Source organism: Lasioglossum baleicum, unplaced genomic scaffold (assembly GCF_051020765.1).
Source record: "Lasioglossum baleicum unplaced genomic scaffold, iyLasBale1 scaffold0021, whole genome shotgun sequence".
In the NCBI taxonomy this organism is placed as follows: Eukaryota; Metazoa; Arthropoda; class Insecta; order Hymenoptera; family Halictidae; genus Lasioglossum; species Lasioglossum baleicum.
This window is the reverse complement of record NW_027469081.1, coordinates 756,578-774,992: the sequence shown is the minus strand read 5'-3', so window position 1 is coordinate 774,992 and position 18,415 is coordinate 756,578. Positions and strand designations below refer to the sequence as shown.

Here is an 18,415-nt window from a genome sequence, read left to right as displayed (position 1 = left end):
AGTTAATTCTATAAGCTACGAGGCAACGGAACAAGCGAACCCTTTCCACACGCGGCGATCCGGTGGTGAAACGGACATCGGCTAGTCTACGTGTAAAACCAATCGTAACTCACAGGCTCGTATTATTAGTATTTTTAATTGATCAAAAATACCATGAAGTGTTCGATTCCGACCTCGAAAGGCTTCGCGACACGTGCACGATGAACTTAATTCACGGGCCGAGGTGTATATTATCTTTGGGATGCAAATAACTGTGTGTAGTCCCGAAGAGTTTAAAGTAACATATACATATTTCGTGGCATTAACCGGCGAGCGTAGTATTAAAGTTGATTTAAAGGGTCTACTGATAAGAAACAGCATTCCCCGGGGAACCCTGCGAAATGTTTCGTTCTAATTTTAATGAGACTTTAATGATATTTAGAGGATGTCCGGGGACGTAGGCACCCATTATAAATCTCGCGCTTCCCAACCATATAATATCTCGCGCACCCTATTCAAGGTAATCATTCGCTCTTCCATCTGACAAGCAACCCAGTTCCGTTTCCGTGGCGATTTTAATTAAATCGTCTTATGACCGTACTGCTCGTTCTTATTCCAAATTTTAATGACAATCGGTCTTAACAGTTTTACGCTTTCAAACGTTTTAAATATCCTTTGCGGCGGTATCTAGTCAACGATATCGATTTTATTAATGATTGTATACCGTCGGGAAATGTCATCGAAATCGGATAATGCAGGAATAAACGGCAGGCATTGGAAGATACTATGTACCTCGTATGGAAAAAGATATCGTTGTACCCTTCCGTTTTAGTACATACGACATTGGAGTCATTTCTCTGCCGTAAACTGTAGAGAATAATACAACTTTTTAAAAACTTATTGAAAAATGGCACGTATGTACGTAAATTTTGGTCGGAAATCTCATCCACCAGGGACATGTCGGTAAGCTTTCATGTCTCGTGCACCATGGACCACACAATTCTACATACACCGAGCACACTGGAGGGGGATAGGAGCAATGATGCAAATACGGGTATGTACCAGGGCGAGTGAAAGCTGAAGGAGAAGGAAACGGTGCAAAGCAGCGTGCAATTGTGCTCTCCTCAGTGGGTCGAAAGTTTCTCCCTGGCGGGTACACATTATTCCTCGAAACTCACGAATGTGCTTAATTAGGCGATATTTGAGGAGGTATCCCTTTACCATCCTCTCGAGGTCGGCTTTACGCTCGCAAGCTGCTATTACGGAAAGCCACTGGATCTTCGTAAGAAAGCATGCCTACCGGCTGTTGCTATCCCCTCTATCCTGTAGGCGTCTTACCTGAACTAATATTGTTAGGGTCTAATTAGTACCATCCTGACACCGTCTGATCTTCTTCTTCCATCCTCTTCCGAGCCCGTTCTCGGTTACCCCGATATCGGTTTCTCTTTCCCCTCTACGTACGCGTTCTTCACCAGACATTTTCTATCTCTTGTGTTCCTTCTCTTGTTTTCTTTTTGTCAGCTTTCCTCTGCCTTCTTGCATTTTCGTCTTTCAACTTTTCTTCGTTCCATCCATCCGCTTTTCGATTATACACCATCCATGAAGCATTATTCGTTGCGTTTAGCCCTTTCTTGCGACTTACGCGTGCTAGCTTACAACTTTTAGCCCTTGCGATGCCTTGTTTCAACAGCCACGAGAGTTACGTAAGTGCTAGGCGGTGTCTAAAATGATAACACCCAGCGGACCCTAGGCGTGTTATTACGAGCCACGCGGGTGCACTTAGATTATGGGACAAATTTTGTGGACCCGTTTAGTTGGGTAAATAGCTTATTTGGCAGACACGCGTACTACTTTACTTTGTCCAGGATCTGTGAGATAGAGAATACCGAGGACAATTAGGTTTTCACATAGTTGCGATTGACCCCTTCGATATCATTTTTCACTTTCTCTAAATCTAAAGTTTCAGCACATACATATACTGAATTTCGCAAGGTCATGCATCCCTTACACTTGCTTTACGGCGCAGCTCGACGACATTTAACCCACAGATACCGAAGCTCTGCAAATCGGTATAAAGACATAAATAGAATCGGTATAAATATTAGGTTGGGGAAAAAGAAATCCATCATTTCTCCGCTTGAGATAACGTAAAAATAATGGATTTCTTTTTCCCCAACCTAATAGAAGTATTTCATTTCGAGGTTCTTCAGATTGTTCAAATAAAATACTATTTTCTTTAAGCAAAGTAAAATCTAAAATATTAAATAGTATTTCAATTTTTTTTTTCGCCAAATAATGCCCACCTCTGGTGGCATGGTAGTACGATTAAACGCAACTTTAATTACGGAACCTTTTCCCGTTAACAATATTCTCTCGCGAATCGTTTCTGTGTACATATGTACACAGGCGCGTAAGCGTTAGACGGACCGTTTTAGAAGCAGAGCAAAGTCTTCAAAGTGTATGCGCAACCTATCTGCAATTTACCCGCGAGTGAAACTCACTCACGTACAAGTGGTTTATAATACAGCTAATATCGGAAGGTCTACCGCCTCCTCGTAACTCGGTCGTCGCAGCGAGCTTTAACGCGATTTAAGGACGCCGCGCGCTGCGTCGCGCGTCGATACGTACACATACGCATGAACACGACGCAACAAGGTAGAAGAACCGCTACGGAAACTGAAACTTTTTCGGTATTACCAGCATTGGGCAATAAATAAATTTATTTAAATAAATAAAAATTTAAATAACAGAAAAATAATTAGCTATTATTTGAGCAAGTCTAAATAGAATTATTTAAAATAATAGAGTTAATTGTTATTTACGATTACAATTTCAATTATTATTTGTATTGACAAATTTATTGTAGTTGAAATTACATCGTGTTTAGGGTCATTTTTGATCAGAAAAATGCCACAAACAAATCGGTGAAAACCCCCAAAAATAATGAAAAATAAAGAAGTTTTGTAATTGCAAATAACAGTGGAAGGGGTAGGAAAACTGACTTGGAACGACCACCTCCGTTGCGCTTAGACAGTGACTTTACTATAGTTAGTACCTTCGATTAACTCATGAATTTGGATTTAATCTAACTACAAGAGACACATAATGTACTCAATTTATTAAGGATTCGAAAGCATCGAAAATCAATTGGAAACATGAATAGAGTCAATTGTATTGGTTGTTCTATTGCATTTTTATGGAATCGTTCAGACTGTAACGGAGAGTTTGTTTCTGTTTCAGGGCCGATGTAATCGCGACAAGCCACCCTGCAAATATTTCCATCCACCGCAACATCTAAAGGACCAGCTTTTGATAAACGGCCGCAATCACTTGGCCCTGAAGAACGCGCTGATGCAGCAGATGGGTCTCACACCGGCTCAACCTCTCGTGCCTGGCCAGGTACCGGCAGTGGTACGTCCGAACTTTCATGCATACTTGCACCATGTCTTCTGCTGTTCACACATCCACATTTTGGTTTTCTTTTATCACGATCGACATATTCCTAATTTTGTCTGTGTTAGTCGATGATTACCACTAGACTACCCCTTATTGGTAGGCTACGCTGGGTAAATGAACGACAATCCGAATCTTTTCTTTTTTGTTATTTTTCAGTTTTACGCAACATCAGAATTATTCGAAATGGCATAAAGCTTGGTTCGTTTGAAAATTGCACCGATTCGAATCGATTGAATTCTTATTATATCATACATAGAATACATAATACAAATAGATAACACGGTCCATTCTTAATAACAAATTTTCTAAAGTTTTCTGAAATTAGTATTAGCAAGTATTCTAATGAGTAATACGCTACTTTTGCGTCTGCAACTCCTAAATTTAATATTTCTTTTTAAGAATGACACCCTGCACATATTTCGATGATCACGCGAACAATATACGTAGAATTATTATTATTATCAGAGGATTAAATGTTACCGCTACCGTAATATCAGAGAAAAAAGAAATATTGGATTACTCATCTGTATACCTGATAGTCTAATTTCTAATCGATCAGGTTAACGGTTCTTGTTGAAAGTCTGTATACATACGTAGTCGTCTCAATTTCCCAGCGTCTTGAAATTGCGGGCATTGCATCGAGAGATGAAACCTCCGCGAGTAAAAACTAGCACGCCGCATGTTTTTGGTCAGTGTCATCCCCTTTCTCCTGAATTGTATCCATGAATATTGATAGACAGTCAATATCAATGAATTTCTACATATATAGAAAGAAACAGTAGTCTTTACATTAGTCCACCTAGATCTGCCACGAAAAACTGTCATTGAAAAAAAGAGAGAGAATTTTGTCGGTTCGTCGATACTGTTTTTTCGATCTGTCACAATACTCCATCACTCTGACGAATCAACAAAATGGAAATGCAGCGTCTACTGAAACGAGTAGTTCCAATAGATCAATCTTTCTTTTCTTTTTTTGTTTTTTTTTTTTGTTGTCTATCGTGTGCGTTCGCACGAAAATTGTGCACTGACATTGGCGAACAGAGAAGAAAAAATTCGGTCGTGGAGAAATCAAGTCACATCATTTTAAATGCCCACATGCCTTTTATTCATGACATATATTCATAGTCGTTGCTACGTGACATCGAACCCTATACTACTCGTATGACTGCCTGTCTGTCCCCTATGTTTGCCGCTGTGGCTCTCGTGGTTGTGGTTGATTGTTGGTGTGTTCTCCAATTACGTCATTGGTGAACAGGAGGCACCGGCACCTCCGGCACCACACCATCACCTTCAACAGCAAATCCAGCAGCAACTTCTCGCTACCCACGCCTTTATGGTAACTCCTGGTTTTGGTTGGCTTCCACTAATTTTTTAGTTAAATTAAATGAAGCGCGGTGGCGACGGTTCACTGTACAAATACAAAATTGTCGGGCGAAGCTCGTTTTCATTAAGAAATCGAACATTTCCAATTACCGCGTCGTAGACGAATAAACCCTTTTGTAATTACAGGAGACGAATCTTTAGAAAAATTGTCGTGTTCGCTGATTATTCTACAACAAAAACATTTACCTACCAAGACAATCTTGTCTTGCTTTCTTAGCTACAATAGTAATTGTAATAGTAATTGTTGGTGTACACACGTTATCAAATTTTCAGTATTTTTTGGTTCAGCACGGAGACTATGCGTGTATACATGCATACATATGTATAGTGTACGTATATACATATATGTTATGGTTATACGTATAGTGATTAAGAAATACACAGAGATTATTTATATTGCAAAGAATTGTTATAATGCATTGTTGCTTCTATACCTGTTATATTGTGCAAGAAACATCTAGGTGAAGAACTTTCGTGAATGATTGTAATTTGAACCGTTTTAATGGAGCGCTCTTGTACAGTTTAACGTTGTAGATTACGCAAATCACGTAATCACTGAGCCACGCGCGCTCAAGTTTCAGATCCTTGGGATCAGACTATATAAATTGTTCGATTCTACCGTCTCCGCCGCGCCACTTACAATTAGTATGCCTGTAAGTTTAGTAAGCGGTTGTACGAATGCTTCGACTTGTTTAAGAAAATACCGCACCGTAAATCGAAGGAATTTAATTGCATGCCTCACGAGATGCTCCGTTTCAATATCCAAGGCGATGAATCGTCTAGTTCTCAAGTTTTCCTTCTTTTAGAGGAGTAAAAGCATGGAAATCTGCGGCCAAGTTCGAATCGCGTCGGCTTCTTCCCTTCCGAACGCCGCGAGAAACTAGTTTTATCGGTTGCTATTCGTGTTTCACGAAAATGTGATCGATGAGAGAGGTGGTTTGGGAGCGAAGGATACGACTGCGCGCATGTCGCGTCGTCTTTCAAAAGAGATATTATTATTTTCATTTTTGATAACCATTGTCAATGCCAGTATTCAACGGCGCCGATGTCTTTTGGTAGCCGGCGTGACTTGCGTCCGAAAGCTTTCTCTATACGCCAAACGAAAGCTCGAAGCATAAGAGCAGAAATCCTTTAGAAAGAAGAATTATCTGCCTTCAAATTACCTGCCTTTCCTTCTGGAAACCTCGTTCCCCACAAAATCGAACGCTTCTTACAGGAACGCGCGCGAGCTTGTCGCTCAAACGAGGACTAGAGAGAAAGAAGGAACGATTAAGACTCTGTGAGTAAAGGTGCTGTCTCTCTCTTTCCCTTCGCGAATTTCCGCTCGTTACTTTCAACTCGAATGCCACAAATTGAAAATTGTCTCGACTACTCTTCCAAGAACCGTTCGTTCTCTTCGCAAATTAATGTCTTCAACAGTATCAATTTTCGGGACTAGAATCTTTATAATAAATTTTAAACTTAGACGCTTTCGAAATTGTATCGCGATCTCCGTCGCATTGAAAAAAGAAAAGAAAAAGAGAACGTAGATTGATGCAAGGAAATAAGAGCGAAACCAGCAATGATTTGACAGAACAGTCGTCAAATTGTGCTCATCGATCTCTAAAATTATCTCATAAAGTTTAACTCGATAGATACATTTTGAAATAACATTGGTTACTTAAAATGTAATTAGCCATGTGTCTGGAATGCGAATCAAAGAAAGGATGGTAGAACGAGTAATACAATATACATACGTATGGTTCTCTGTAGCTATGAAAACGGACTATTTTCGTGACTTTCCATTCAGGTCTCACAGTATTCGTGGCGTCGCCACATTTTATAAAAAATTTCATATGAATCGCTGCCTACGTTTCAATTATTTCAACGTTAAAAATGTATTTTTAGCCGTGTTTTTCTCCGTGGAGAGGAGATCGATCTTTTAACCCGCGTTGATCAAATCAGAATCGAATAACCAGCGAAGCAGTCTCGCGACCTCGTTTTTACAACTCTATACGTCTTGTTCTCGTTATTTTTTCAGTGAATTCAATGGCCAGCTATCCTTTCGATCTTATACACATAAATGTTTCGTGTGATATGTCTCGATAAATATCATTAGCGAAAGGTAAGGTAAATTTAAACAAACATGCAGCGTTTCTTTTTATGATTTATGAAAACGACCCGAATGGTATGTCCAACACATGATTTTCTCGAATGTTGAGAGAACAGATCAGAAGAACTTTGTGGACGTATGTATATTGGTTGAACGTTGTCGCTTTTAACATTCTAGATTGATCACCGCATGCTCGACAATTCTCTTATGAAACAACCTCTGTATTAGCTGAGTAGATATTTCGATAGACGATTCACGGCATTCACAGGGTCTTGATACGTTCGAGTGAAGCATAAGGTTCTAAACAGGGCGGAAGCTAACAAGCCGAAAGTACACGATGCCTGTGCTGTCCAAGCTTTACTCGCGAGTAAATTCGGCTACCCCTACCCTGTCTATGTCCTCAGAGAAACCAAGACGCGCTAAGCATGACTCAGCTACTGTTGTATGCGTCGATGAGGAGAGTTCGAGTCTTTCCCTTTTGCGGCTGTTTTCGTTGTTGTTAGAAGCAATCGGTGGAGAGTGGCGTAAAAAGTGTAAGGGCGTCGGCCCTGGACAGCACGGCACTATGCGACAGAAAATCGTTTTCGGTGCGAAGAAAGCGGGAAAGTCCTACATTGACGCTTCTTCTTGCGCTCCCCGACACCGATTATAATTATCGTCAGAGACGCGGAAGTGGAAGCGTCAAAGTTTGCCGCTTTCGATTTCAATTTGGATTTCGATACATGTCACATACTGTACGGAGCTTGTTGGGTCACAGTCGAGAGGAAGTTCGAAGGCTAGCGTAATAAAGGGGCAGTTAACGAAGACGACCGATGCGAAGCGAAGGTGGGACCAGATCCGTTCTAATCCGTGTTACCTGGATACTTTCCGGGTTTGTTTTCACAGGCGACGAACCCGTACCTGACCGGTATGCCGCAGGTTGGCAACACGTACAGCCCGTACACGTTCGCCCCCAGCCCCATCATGCCGGCGATAATGGGGCCGGCGGACCCAACCGGAGTAGGAAGCCCTCTCGGCGTGGTGCCGCAGACAGTAGCGATGCCGCAGAAGATGCCACGTACCGACCGCCTCGAGGTATGTCTACCACCAAACTACATTCAACAACAACAACAACAGCAACAACAACAGTCACAACAACAGCATGGGGCCCAACAAGGCGCAGCCGGGGCCTCAAGGTGCCCGATGGCCGCTCCCAGTACCGTGTACCAAGTGCCGGCCGGTCCCCCCAATCAAGTGTCGCCCGTTTCCACGATGCAATCTGTCAATCATCCACCATCCCCTACCACCATCACCACTACCTCCTTTTGTACTCCCTTGCACAACCCTCATGCCCACCATCATCCGATCCATAATCTGATCTACGTCCACGCGTATTACTGAAGTCGACCGGTGCTTTCCATTCTTTCTTTCTTTTCTTTTTTTTTCATTTCTTACTTCTGCCGCGACTATTTCGTTCTGTCGGATCACCATTCGACTTTAGACGTAGGTGAGAGGAGATTGTGAGATTTTCAAGCGATCAGGCTCTCTCTCTCTCTCTCTCTCTCTCTCGCTCTCTCTCTCTTGACATTCTGTGATGATATTCTGCAGACTATTTGGCCACATTCTTCAATTTTTCTGTGACATATGATCATTTCAATTTTCAAATAGATAGGATTATACATATCTTTCAGTACAATTAGGGACTAACCAGAGCACACTAAGTCACATACCGACATGCTAGTATATTACTGCAATCGTTGGATATGCTAATTGAATATTCAACGCCTAACGACGTGTATAAACTGACAATTGTGTACATCCAATTTTGTGGCGTACCAATGTACAACCATGGTTTTCTCTTTTTTTGTTTTTTTTTTAACCAGAACGACAATATATTCGTGTTACGAACATTCTATACCTCTTACAAATACAACAACGTGATGCTCTGATTATGTTGCCTAAACTAACATATTTTTCTACTTGCATTGTTGATACAAAGAATACTCGACAGTTTGTTATCACTTAAGGTCAAGATTCCACCGTGTTCACCGGATCACCTTAAAAGTCTCCTCGGAAGTCCATTTTGCGCGCTGGAAACATTATTTTCAAGTGATTTATGCCGACTAGCCGCGTGAATATGTGCATTGATTAAAGTATTTATTCGATACCGCTCAGACTTCGAAGGAAAGAGAGTTGATTTGGTAAAGGAAAAGATTGAAGGATTTGTGTCAGGCGTTTTTAATGAAAACAAACAGGAAACTACCTGGGCTGGAAGTCAGTGATCGCTCTCGTTCGGTCTCCCGAAACTACGGGGACGAGCATCTAACAGAAAAGCTATATATTTCTACACATTTATTCACGGCAGTGGACATAATGCGCGTATATTTGCTGAAACAGGTACCATGATATTCCTCGAATTAACTCGATATTTAAAAAAAAAAACTGCTAGTCGTGGAAGCCAATTAATGGATCGCAATTGATCTCAATTTTTTTCCGTCGCGTATAAAGACGTATTACATTTTTTTTTATTTTTCTTTGATGACCTTCTGCTCTATGTGTAGTATGTCCAACGAGGCAAGACAGTGAAGCACCAGCGTGCGTCTTTTGCTAATTATGCGAGAAGAGTACTATCAACTCTGTCGCACGTCTCGTTAGACATACTTACTATACATATAGCGCTTACGAAATATTGTGCATTGCGTTGGACAATGTAACAGAGCGGAGGAAGCTTCGTCAGCTTTACGTCTTTGTACTTGCAGTATTACTTATACAATATATTCTGCAGACTTTTCTACACAAGCATCGAACTTGTTCCATCAATTATACGAATTCTGAACGCTGCCGATGGTCCAGCTTTGTACGAATTGTGTCGCAAGAACGAACGCGGGCTGCGCGCGCGTCTTCGTTCGTAGTCGGATCGCGTTTATTTGTACGAATCCAATCATTTTTATCGAGAACGCACCGATATTTAACGATTACGATGTCGGGTCGTACAAAACGAACCGCGTAACCGTGCCGAGTCACTTGTAACCGAGCGAACTAAGACAAAAAAAAGAACTCCGCTAACGGCGTGCAGAGAGCAAAACAGCAAATCGCGTTTCTCAGTGGAAGAGAAACAGGAAACGTGTAAAAAGAAACGCGAGTGTGGCTACAAGATTCCGTAGGTACTCATAGTAATTTATCTTGTGGTTAACGTAGAATGCGGCGCAACGTTTCGATTAAGAGAAACCATTACACAAGGTAGGAATAGAGCTCCGGGCTAATCGTGAAGATTAACTTTGCGGAGGTTGTATATCTATAAGATTAACTCATACTATAATGGCAACGACAAAACCGTGATGATAATTATGATTATATTATTAAATGATTAAAAGTATGCAAGAGTGGCAAGACGTGGGCTCAGAAGTGTGCAACATATACAATGCCGGTCGTTCGCAAGAATTCTATGGTTAATTCGTTTATGAATTTCGGGTCGAATATTATATAAGTTCTTCCAAATAAGATAAGTCTTCAAAAGTGAAATGGTACTCGCACTCCAATCGACTAGAATCACTTTTACTAAAGAGTTGTTGATATACATTTAGTGCTCGAATGGAAGGCAAACTAATTGTTAAAGTTTTCATAAATTTACCGTTCGGCACAATGTATTCAAGCGTATGTACATGAAACTCGCCTAAGATCTATTTACACTTAAACATTTAACGTTCAAATGAAACTTAGTTGTGCCCTCTAAAATATTTCTTCGCGAATCAACATTTACTTAATTCCTGAATTATCGATTTCACACTTAAATACTCCCGAGAAATACTGAAGAATTTCTTTCCAACCCCTTTGCTTCGGCGCGCTCGTAAAAAATATGATCGCTGTGGACCAAGATCGTTGCGGTACGGTATTGCAGGGTACTGCCTCCATAATAATGGATAAAGTTTAAGGAAAGTTATTAAATTTTGATTATTGCAAACAACAGATATTGAAGCATACTTATTTTTTGGTTTTAATAGATTGGTGATATGTGACCGTGTAATTTATAATGAGTTTACACTTCTCGACGACCTATACGCATATGTATTTGTATCTATGTCCATCGGAACAAATCTGTTTAATAATAAGTCAAGCATCCGATAATTGCTTTGTTTCGACAAATGACAATTCATTTCCATTCAGTAGTTTTTCAGTAAAGTTTCGAGTTTCAGTAAAGGTCTAACTAGAGGTTCTTCTATAACATTATTGTAGAAAACAATGTTTTCATATAAATTTTGTTACTTGTACCCTCATTTTTTGTTATCCCTACAATATTGATGGGCGAAGGAACATATTGCTGCCAATATCGTGTATTTTTTTATCAACAGGAAGGAAAATCTTAAGTGAATTATGTTCTCTTTGTCGTGGATATATTATAAAAATCAATTTCACCGAGATACGAATATTTGAACGTGAAGTATAAATAAAACATATTCATATGCATGAATATTCATATACTCATATACTCATATATTCATATACACATATTAAAAGCACGTGCTAAATTAATAAAGAGCAGCTCGGCAGTTCAAAAGAAACCACCGGCGTTCTATTCGTTTAATCGAATCACTTTTTAATACCTCTATCTCCTATCGGTGAACGTTCTCCGACGATGTCACTGGAAGCATACTGAATTCTCGCGTAAGGAAACGTTTTAGTAGCAACAATAATGTTTCTTGCCGGTCTCCTAAAAGTTGGGCTCCGGCGAAAACTTTCGGTCTGTCGTGAAAGCCGCTATAAGTTTTCTAATGTTCGAGTTCACAAATTTCCCCGGAGCTTGTATCGCATTATCTACTAGCAGACCCCACACTTCACTCCTACTGTAGCTTTCGCGAAATTAACAAGTTCCGCACAACAGTTCCACTGCGAAATGAATAAAATCGAATGGACGCAGACGCGTGGCGGTACCCCGCGAAACTCTTACGATTCCTTTTGCAAAATGGAGTTGTTCTTTCCGGAACGGGAAAGAACAAGTAACGGTTCTTCGCGATCGCCGAATTTTTCATTATACGTACACACGTTTCGCATGTATTTACATATTCGGCTGTTAACGAATTCATTAATTGTGCAAACAAATCTTCGGATGCCTAAATTCGCGATCAAGCCACGTTCCCCGAATACGTGTTACGTTTACAAGTATTTTTGATACTTCACTTTTGCTACTACACCTACACGATTAAGCGAGAACACTGAACGATTTTGGAAACGAAATACATAAAGGAAACATCACTCGCACCGAACACCTTTAAGTACGTTTTCAGAATCGACAATGCAATCAAGATCTTTGATATGGAAATTTGTGGTACATGGCTAAACACCTTTTAATGGAATCTTTAATAGCAACAGCAATTTTCGTTGTGAACTAACAAGGCATCCTCGATAACGTCATCTAACAGTTTCATTTAAGATTGCAATGTAAAAGAAAATTTCTATGATTTCTTTTGGTACAGCACAACTATTTCAAAGCCTATTAATAGGCCTTCGGTAGGTAAAGTGTTAAAATTGACATTTTCCACATGTAACCATCAAAGTTATACTTCACACAATGTCGGAGTTGGTTTCGAAAATTGGATACCTTTTGTGCGTCGCATCCATCATAATAACGTAACACAGTCACGCGAAATCAAGCATTTTCCTATTCTTCTCGAGAGGTGGATAGATCTATTTAAATGTGATTGTGAAAAGGTTAGCGCACAAATTTCCGACGTGATGCTTAGCAATTGCAAGCGATAAGAATTAGGAAAGTACAGTCGCGAGTTGTATTATGTATGTAAGTACCTACTTACAGTAGGTAGACTTCGCCTCATTTGATTTTATCCTTAATTTGCAGTCATAAATACATATGTTCTGTATAGTTAACAGAACTAGATCAAACGAACCGCTCTAATTGCGCACATTCACACCTTTTAATACTCTTTTCGTGGCGAAAAATGAGAAACCGAACTTTTCCAGTAGATATCGTACATGTTATTCGCATTGATTCGTATTAACGTAAATTGATTTTGCATATTTCTTGCTATTACTGCAGAACAGTGTAAATGTATAAACCGTACAACCCACGAAAAATACGCCGTATCATTATACAATCCGCATTTTATACCCTATTATTCATATTACTGAGATACCATACATTCTCAAAAAACGTTTGATAGCTACGTCACAGATACTTTGAATTCGGGAATTGTTTCGGGACATTGATTATTTTCTAATTCAGTAAAAGGATCGGAATAAAAAGAAAAGATTCGAATACTATGTAGCCTTGCATATACATATGTATGTCGTATTGGACCGGAAGTATAATATTCATGCATCTACGTATTCTGAAGAATTCACTCACTGTCTGTGATACTTATACATACAATTGTCTGGTCATCGTACACTTTCAGCAAAGGTGGTCCATACTGAGAAAATTATTTATAAATTTAATAATGATGCGAATGTTTGCAAGCTAATGTAATAATTATTCTGTTCGACATTTTAGACTTATCTAGGAAAATGATAATAACAGATAGAAGACGAACTCTCTCTCTCTCTGAGAATAATGATTACCTCGATTTCTCGACGTTGGTTGCACATTTCTGAAGCCGAAAATTTTAACCTTTTAAAGAATCTATACGTTCGTGTGCATATGCAGAAATATGGCTCTACGCGACGAACCAGTCACGCATATGCACACAGTAACACGTGTACATAGTAGGTAGGTTAACAAATTAATTGTGTTTCGTATTGCGGAGAATGAGAGCCGGAAATAATGGACAAATCTCTGATCAAAGTTACTTCTAGTTACATTACGTTTTATATAATACCTAATACCTGATACCAACGTCAATCGTTCGGACATTGAAGATTAGAAATGGTATTAAAAAGTTTTCAGTCTAAAGTACTTTCCAGCCTAGGACAACCTAGGGTAATAACGAAATAGCTGTTTTCTTTTTCACACGGTATGTTTTTCTTTTTCATTTCTTTTTGCATTACAACTCGATGATCGATATCGTGCTTCAACGTTCCCCTATACCCACCCTATTACGATTCCTACACCATAAAAGATACTTCGGAATTTTCGTACGTCTTCTGGTTTCCTTAGTCTGAGGAATAATTGCCGACGATTAGGGATTAATGATTAAGTAAAATCAGAGAGCGAAGAAAAGGAAAAAAAGGAAAAAGTATATGCACTGTAATGTCGTTAATTATTAACTATTACAAATAGAATTCGGATGATATATCGATTGATCTATCAACTAACCACACAATTGGTCTTACGATAATTATATTATTATAATATTTGGTAAATATACGATAATAAATGATATTTAGTAATCGTAAAAATGATAACCTATTTGTGATGTAATACTTGATGACTTGCACTAAGTTCGGGTCACAACGAAATTTATTGAGCGATGAATTCAAATAAAAGAAATATAATTGAAACTAAAAACAAACGCACAGACTACATTTATTGAATCTTTTTTGTTTTATGTTTACTCAACGACCAAACGAAGATTTAAAAAAAAAAAAAAAGGAAAAAAGCAGATCAAGTGTGTGTGCGCTTTTTGTGTTTCACCTTTTTTTTGTCTATTGCGATTTATACAATTTATTTTGTGTTTCCTTTCGGTGTAATGTGAATTTGCTCTTTTAGTTGATCGAACTTGTGCGAAGTATGCCCAAATCTGTATTCTCACTATTTCTCTGTTTTGTTTTACTTTATATTGTTACCAGTAATATATATTTGCCTTATTGGAAAAAATACGAACGTTTCCATAGCACATATTCCGCTTGCAAAAGAAAAGAAATAGTTTCTGTGTAAAATAACGTTTTCTTTCTTACCGTTGGCTTTTAGTTCCACTGTTTTATTTCTCTTTTTTTTTGTTGTTGTTGTTTTCCTTCAATTGCTAATTTTACCGTGATAAAGTAGCAACGTTACCGGTCAGGTGAACTGTATCCACAGAGTCGAGAAACTTCCGATAGAGCTCTGTATTAACGAATTTCTGCGTCGAACGACGAGCAAACACCGTGTCACGCCCATCTCACTCTGTCTCTCAACTTTAATCCCGTCTGGATATCTCGATACTCCCCACAATCTCCAACTCCATCATCCATCAGGAATAAAAAAAAGAAAAAGAAGGAAAGAAAATAATTTACATATCTCCCGCAGAACGTTATATATCATTGATGGTTTTAAAATTAATTGCCTGCTGCCTGTTTAAGTATAATGTTATTAATATTCGATATAAATATGTTTGCATTTTGCTACTTAGACACCATTAATATAATCTCCAACCCTTGATTGGTCGAGACTGTCTTGGCGGTAGAAGCAAAGGTATTAACGAACGACTCTAAACTTTTCATTTTTTTCACTATGAAACGAAAGTTTTCGGCCAAGTAATTCTTTACGACAAGACTTGATCAATTAAGGAGAAAGCAGAAGCAGTAGAAAGCCAAACAACGACATTTTTATATCCTATAATCATTAGTAGTGTCATGACCATAGTGACTGAAGCGTAGTGATGTCCATTTAATATTATTTTTTGTCTTTACAACTATTTGCATCGGTGTTAACGAACTCTTACCGCCACTAGCACACTAGCGAACGACTCACCAGAACATTCTTCGTTGTACGTATCCCTACATGTTTATAGTCCGTGAGATTTCTTTTTTACAGGCCGGCACTTACAATTGAATTTAGAGGTCCCTCTGTTCTATTTCTTACGCCCCCCCTAAATATAATGGTGTCTGTCTATTTGTCCGTTATTTAAGACCATCTGCTGTCGTTCAAAAAGTCTGTCGAATCGACCAGAATTAAGAAAAGAAAATCGCACACTGATTCAACATACATTCACAGAAAAGACAACGAAGGTGGCGCCCCACCCTATATTTCGATTACGCTCTCGCTTTCGAGAAAGTAATCGATTAGTAGAGGGGCACGATAGATGGGCCAATCGATCGACACTACTTACCGTCAACTCTAAATGTTTTGTTTCGAAATTCAAATCGATTCATACTTTTTCCCCCTTTCCGTTTACTTTTTCTATCACGTCGCTTAATTTATCATCAATCTATAATTGGCAACGGAAGACTTTTTTCCTTCTGTAGCGGTACTTGTAAAATATTTCTACTCTGTTGTTGGCTAGCCCGCTGTTGGCGCCACAGTGCTTTCCCAGTCGAAAGATTTTCGTAAATCTATGTCGTCTGCTATTTGGACAGTTTTCTTTTGCTGCTTCACTTTATTTTTCTCGACTGTAATCGGAAGAAAATCCTGGGAGAGCATTGATCCTATATAGACGTAAATTGGCAACGTACTTGCACAAAGCTAATGCTCTTTACAGCTTTCGTAATCTTCCTACTGTTACATATATGTATATGGATATACATGTACATATGTATATCCATATACATATATGCATACCGTATACTTGTGTCTAATTTTTTCAGCGCCAGACTTTATATTTATATATTTGTTGTTACTTTTCTGTTTTTTACCAAAAGAAAACACTTGTTTACTAATTCTATTAATTATTGAACGTGATCTGCGACTTATTGCGTTTACTTTTACAGCTAGGAGAAGGTGCTTTTCTATTATGTATACGATCGCATGCTAAATTTTTTGACATTCTCTATGCATTCATACATAATTATATATGTGTTACATGTATACATACGTGTTATACATATTATACACATATATCTGCATATACATACACTAACGAGCACAACTGATTCAACACACTTTCAACCAGAATAACTTTTTTATGAACGGACCAAACGACTTCAATTTCTCTGTAATGCTAGAAGAATTAGTGTAGTAAATGACGTCTGAAGGATATTTTGAAAAAATGCATTTGGTCGGAATTGCGAAAAGAAATAGTAAAAATTGATTTTTACTACTTTCTTAGCTGGGCCAATAACGAAAATTTAGGAGATGTGTTTGGTCAACTCGTATAAATTATATACGCTCTGAAAATTTCATTGAAATTGCTTCATTGGTTTACGAGTTATAATCGATCAGAAGTGGTAAAAAAGTCGAGAATCTTGAAAAATTGCAATTTTTACCACTTTTGATCGTTTATAGCTCGTAAACCAATGAACCAATTTCAATGAAATTTTCAGAGCGTATATAATTTATACGAATTGACCAAACACATCTTTTAAATTTTCGTTATTGGTCCAGTTAAAAAAGTACTAAAAAACTATTCCGACCAAATGCATTTTTTAAAAATATTTTTTAGACTTCATTTGCTACAGTAATTCTTCTAGCATTACAGAGAAATTGAAGTCGTTTGGTCGATTCATAAAAAAGTTATTCTGGTTTAAAGTGTGTTGAATCAGTTATGCTCCTTACTGTATATAGTATATTGTATGTATGTATATGTATGTGTGTATAATATATGTATATACATCAAATACAAGAAACACGACATCGCAATACGTACATAGTACATGCGACACGCACGCTTACACACACGTACACAGATCATTGCCTTTAGTACAACATAGAAAGACACAGAAAATTCACGTACAAAAACATATAACAGCATAATTCCTTTTCTCTCTCTCTCTCTCTTTCTCTCTCTCTCTCCACACTACTTTATTTGAAAGTTTATGTGTATGCTTCAGCGAGCAGTATGTACCAAGTTAACTTGTTTTACTTTTTGTCTCATATTTCTGCTAATACATATAGCTCGGTTTAACAGTCTCGATAAGAACGACGCGTGATAACGTGTGTACGACGCGACGATCAGCGCGTCGTTCATCTCCGGGAGAACTACTTACATCGGTGTGAACAGCTGTACACCTATTGTTATATCCGTTTACGTTTGAATTCGTCAGTGCACCGAATATAATCTATATAGTCTGTAACTTCAGCACACACGACACACACACACACACAGCAGCGATAACGCTTCGGTGAGTGTGTTACGCGGACAATTGCGTCGCGAGAAAGGAGTCCACCTGGAAATATCATTTTCGAAAGAATACAGAGTGAAAAACCAAGGAAAATTCAACTAACGCAACATATCCCGTAGAAGTTCTTGTTGTTTGTCGTTAGCCCCAGAACGTTTCTTACGATTGTAATAAATAAATGGAGAAAATAGATTGAAAGAAATTCTGTTTCTCAGTCGAACCGCTTTCACACAAAACCAGTATGTATCGAATTTCTTGTCCAATTGTTTGGCGTTTGTTACCTCCTTGTTTCTAATTAATGCCCGCTGATGTGGATGCCGAGGGAGTGGGGGGCACATCTCGTATTAAAGGGCAGCTCTCTTGATCATTTGCCTAATTGCCCGAAAAACCAATTCTGTAGAAAACATACGTACACTACTTTGTGAAAGTTTGTTCACTCTACTGGATCAATTCAAAAGTCGAAATTCTAACGAGTCAATCATCCCGCAGTATCTAAATATATGTGTAGGGTTACGAATCAAATGTTTCGCATACCTGAATTATCCCTCTGCGAACAAACTATTGTATCCTTTCAGAAAATTTTCTTTTCAACTGCATAAGCAATTA

The 18,415-nt window shown here is 38.6% G+C and overlaps 1 protein-coding gene across 23 annotated transcripts in view; it reads left to right on the top strand.

Moving 5' to 3' along the window:
- The window catches only part of LOC143219184 (protein muscleblind), a 520,585-nt gene that overhangs the window by 456,928 nt on the left and 45,242 nt on the right, over nucleotides 1-18,415 (top strand). For 16 of the 23 annotated variants that reach the window (XR_013011262.1, XM_076445097.1, XM_076445096.1 and 13 more), the window contains 3 exons: nucleotides 3,220-3,390; nucleotides 4,691-4,771; nucleotides 7,796-7,984. Coding sequence is in view for 18 of the 23 variants with exons in the window: in XM_076445088.1 (XP_076301203.1) it covers nucleotides 3,220-3,390; nucleotides 4,691-4,771; nucleotides 7,796-7,984 (441 nt within the window). In the remaining 5 variants the exon portion in view is untranslated. Of the gene's footprint in view, nucleotides 1-3,219; nucleotides 3,391-4,690; nucleotides 4,772-7,795; nucleotides 7,985-18,415 lie in introns of those variants that run through there. The other 7 variants (XR_013011266.1, XR_013011263.1, XM_076445091.1 and 4 more) reach the window with 4 other exon arrangements.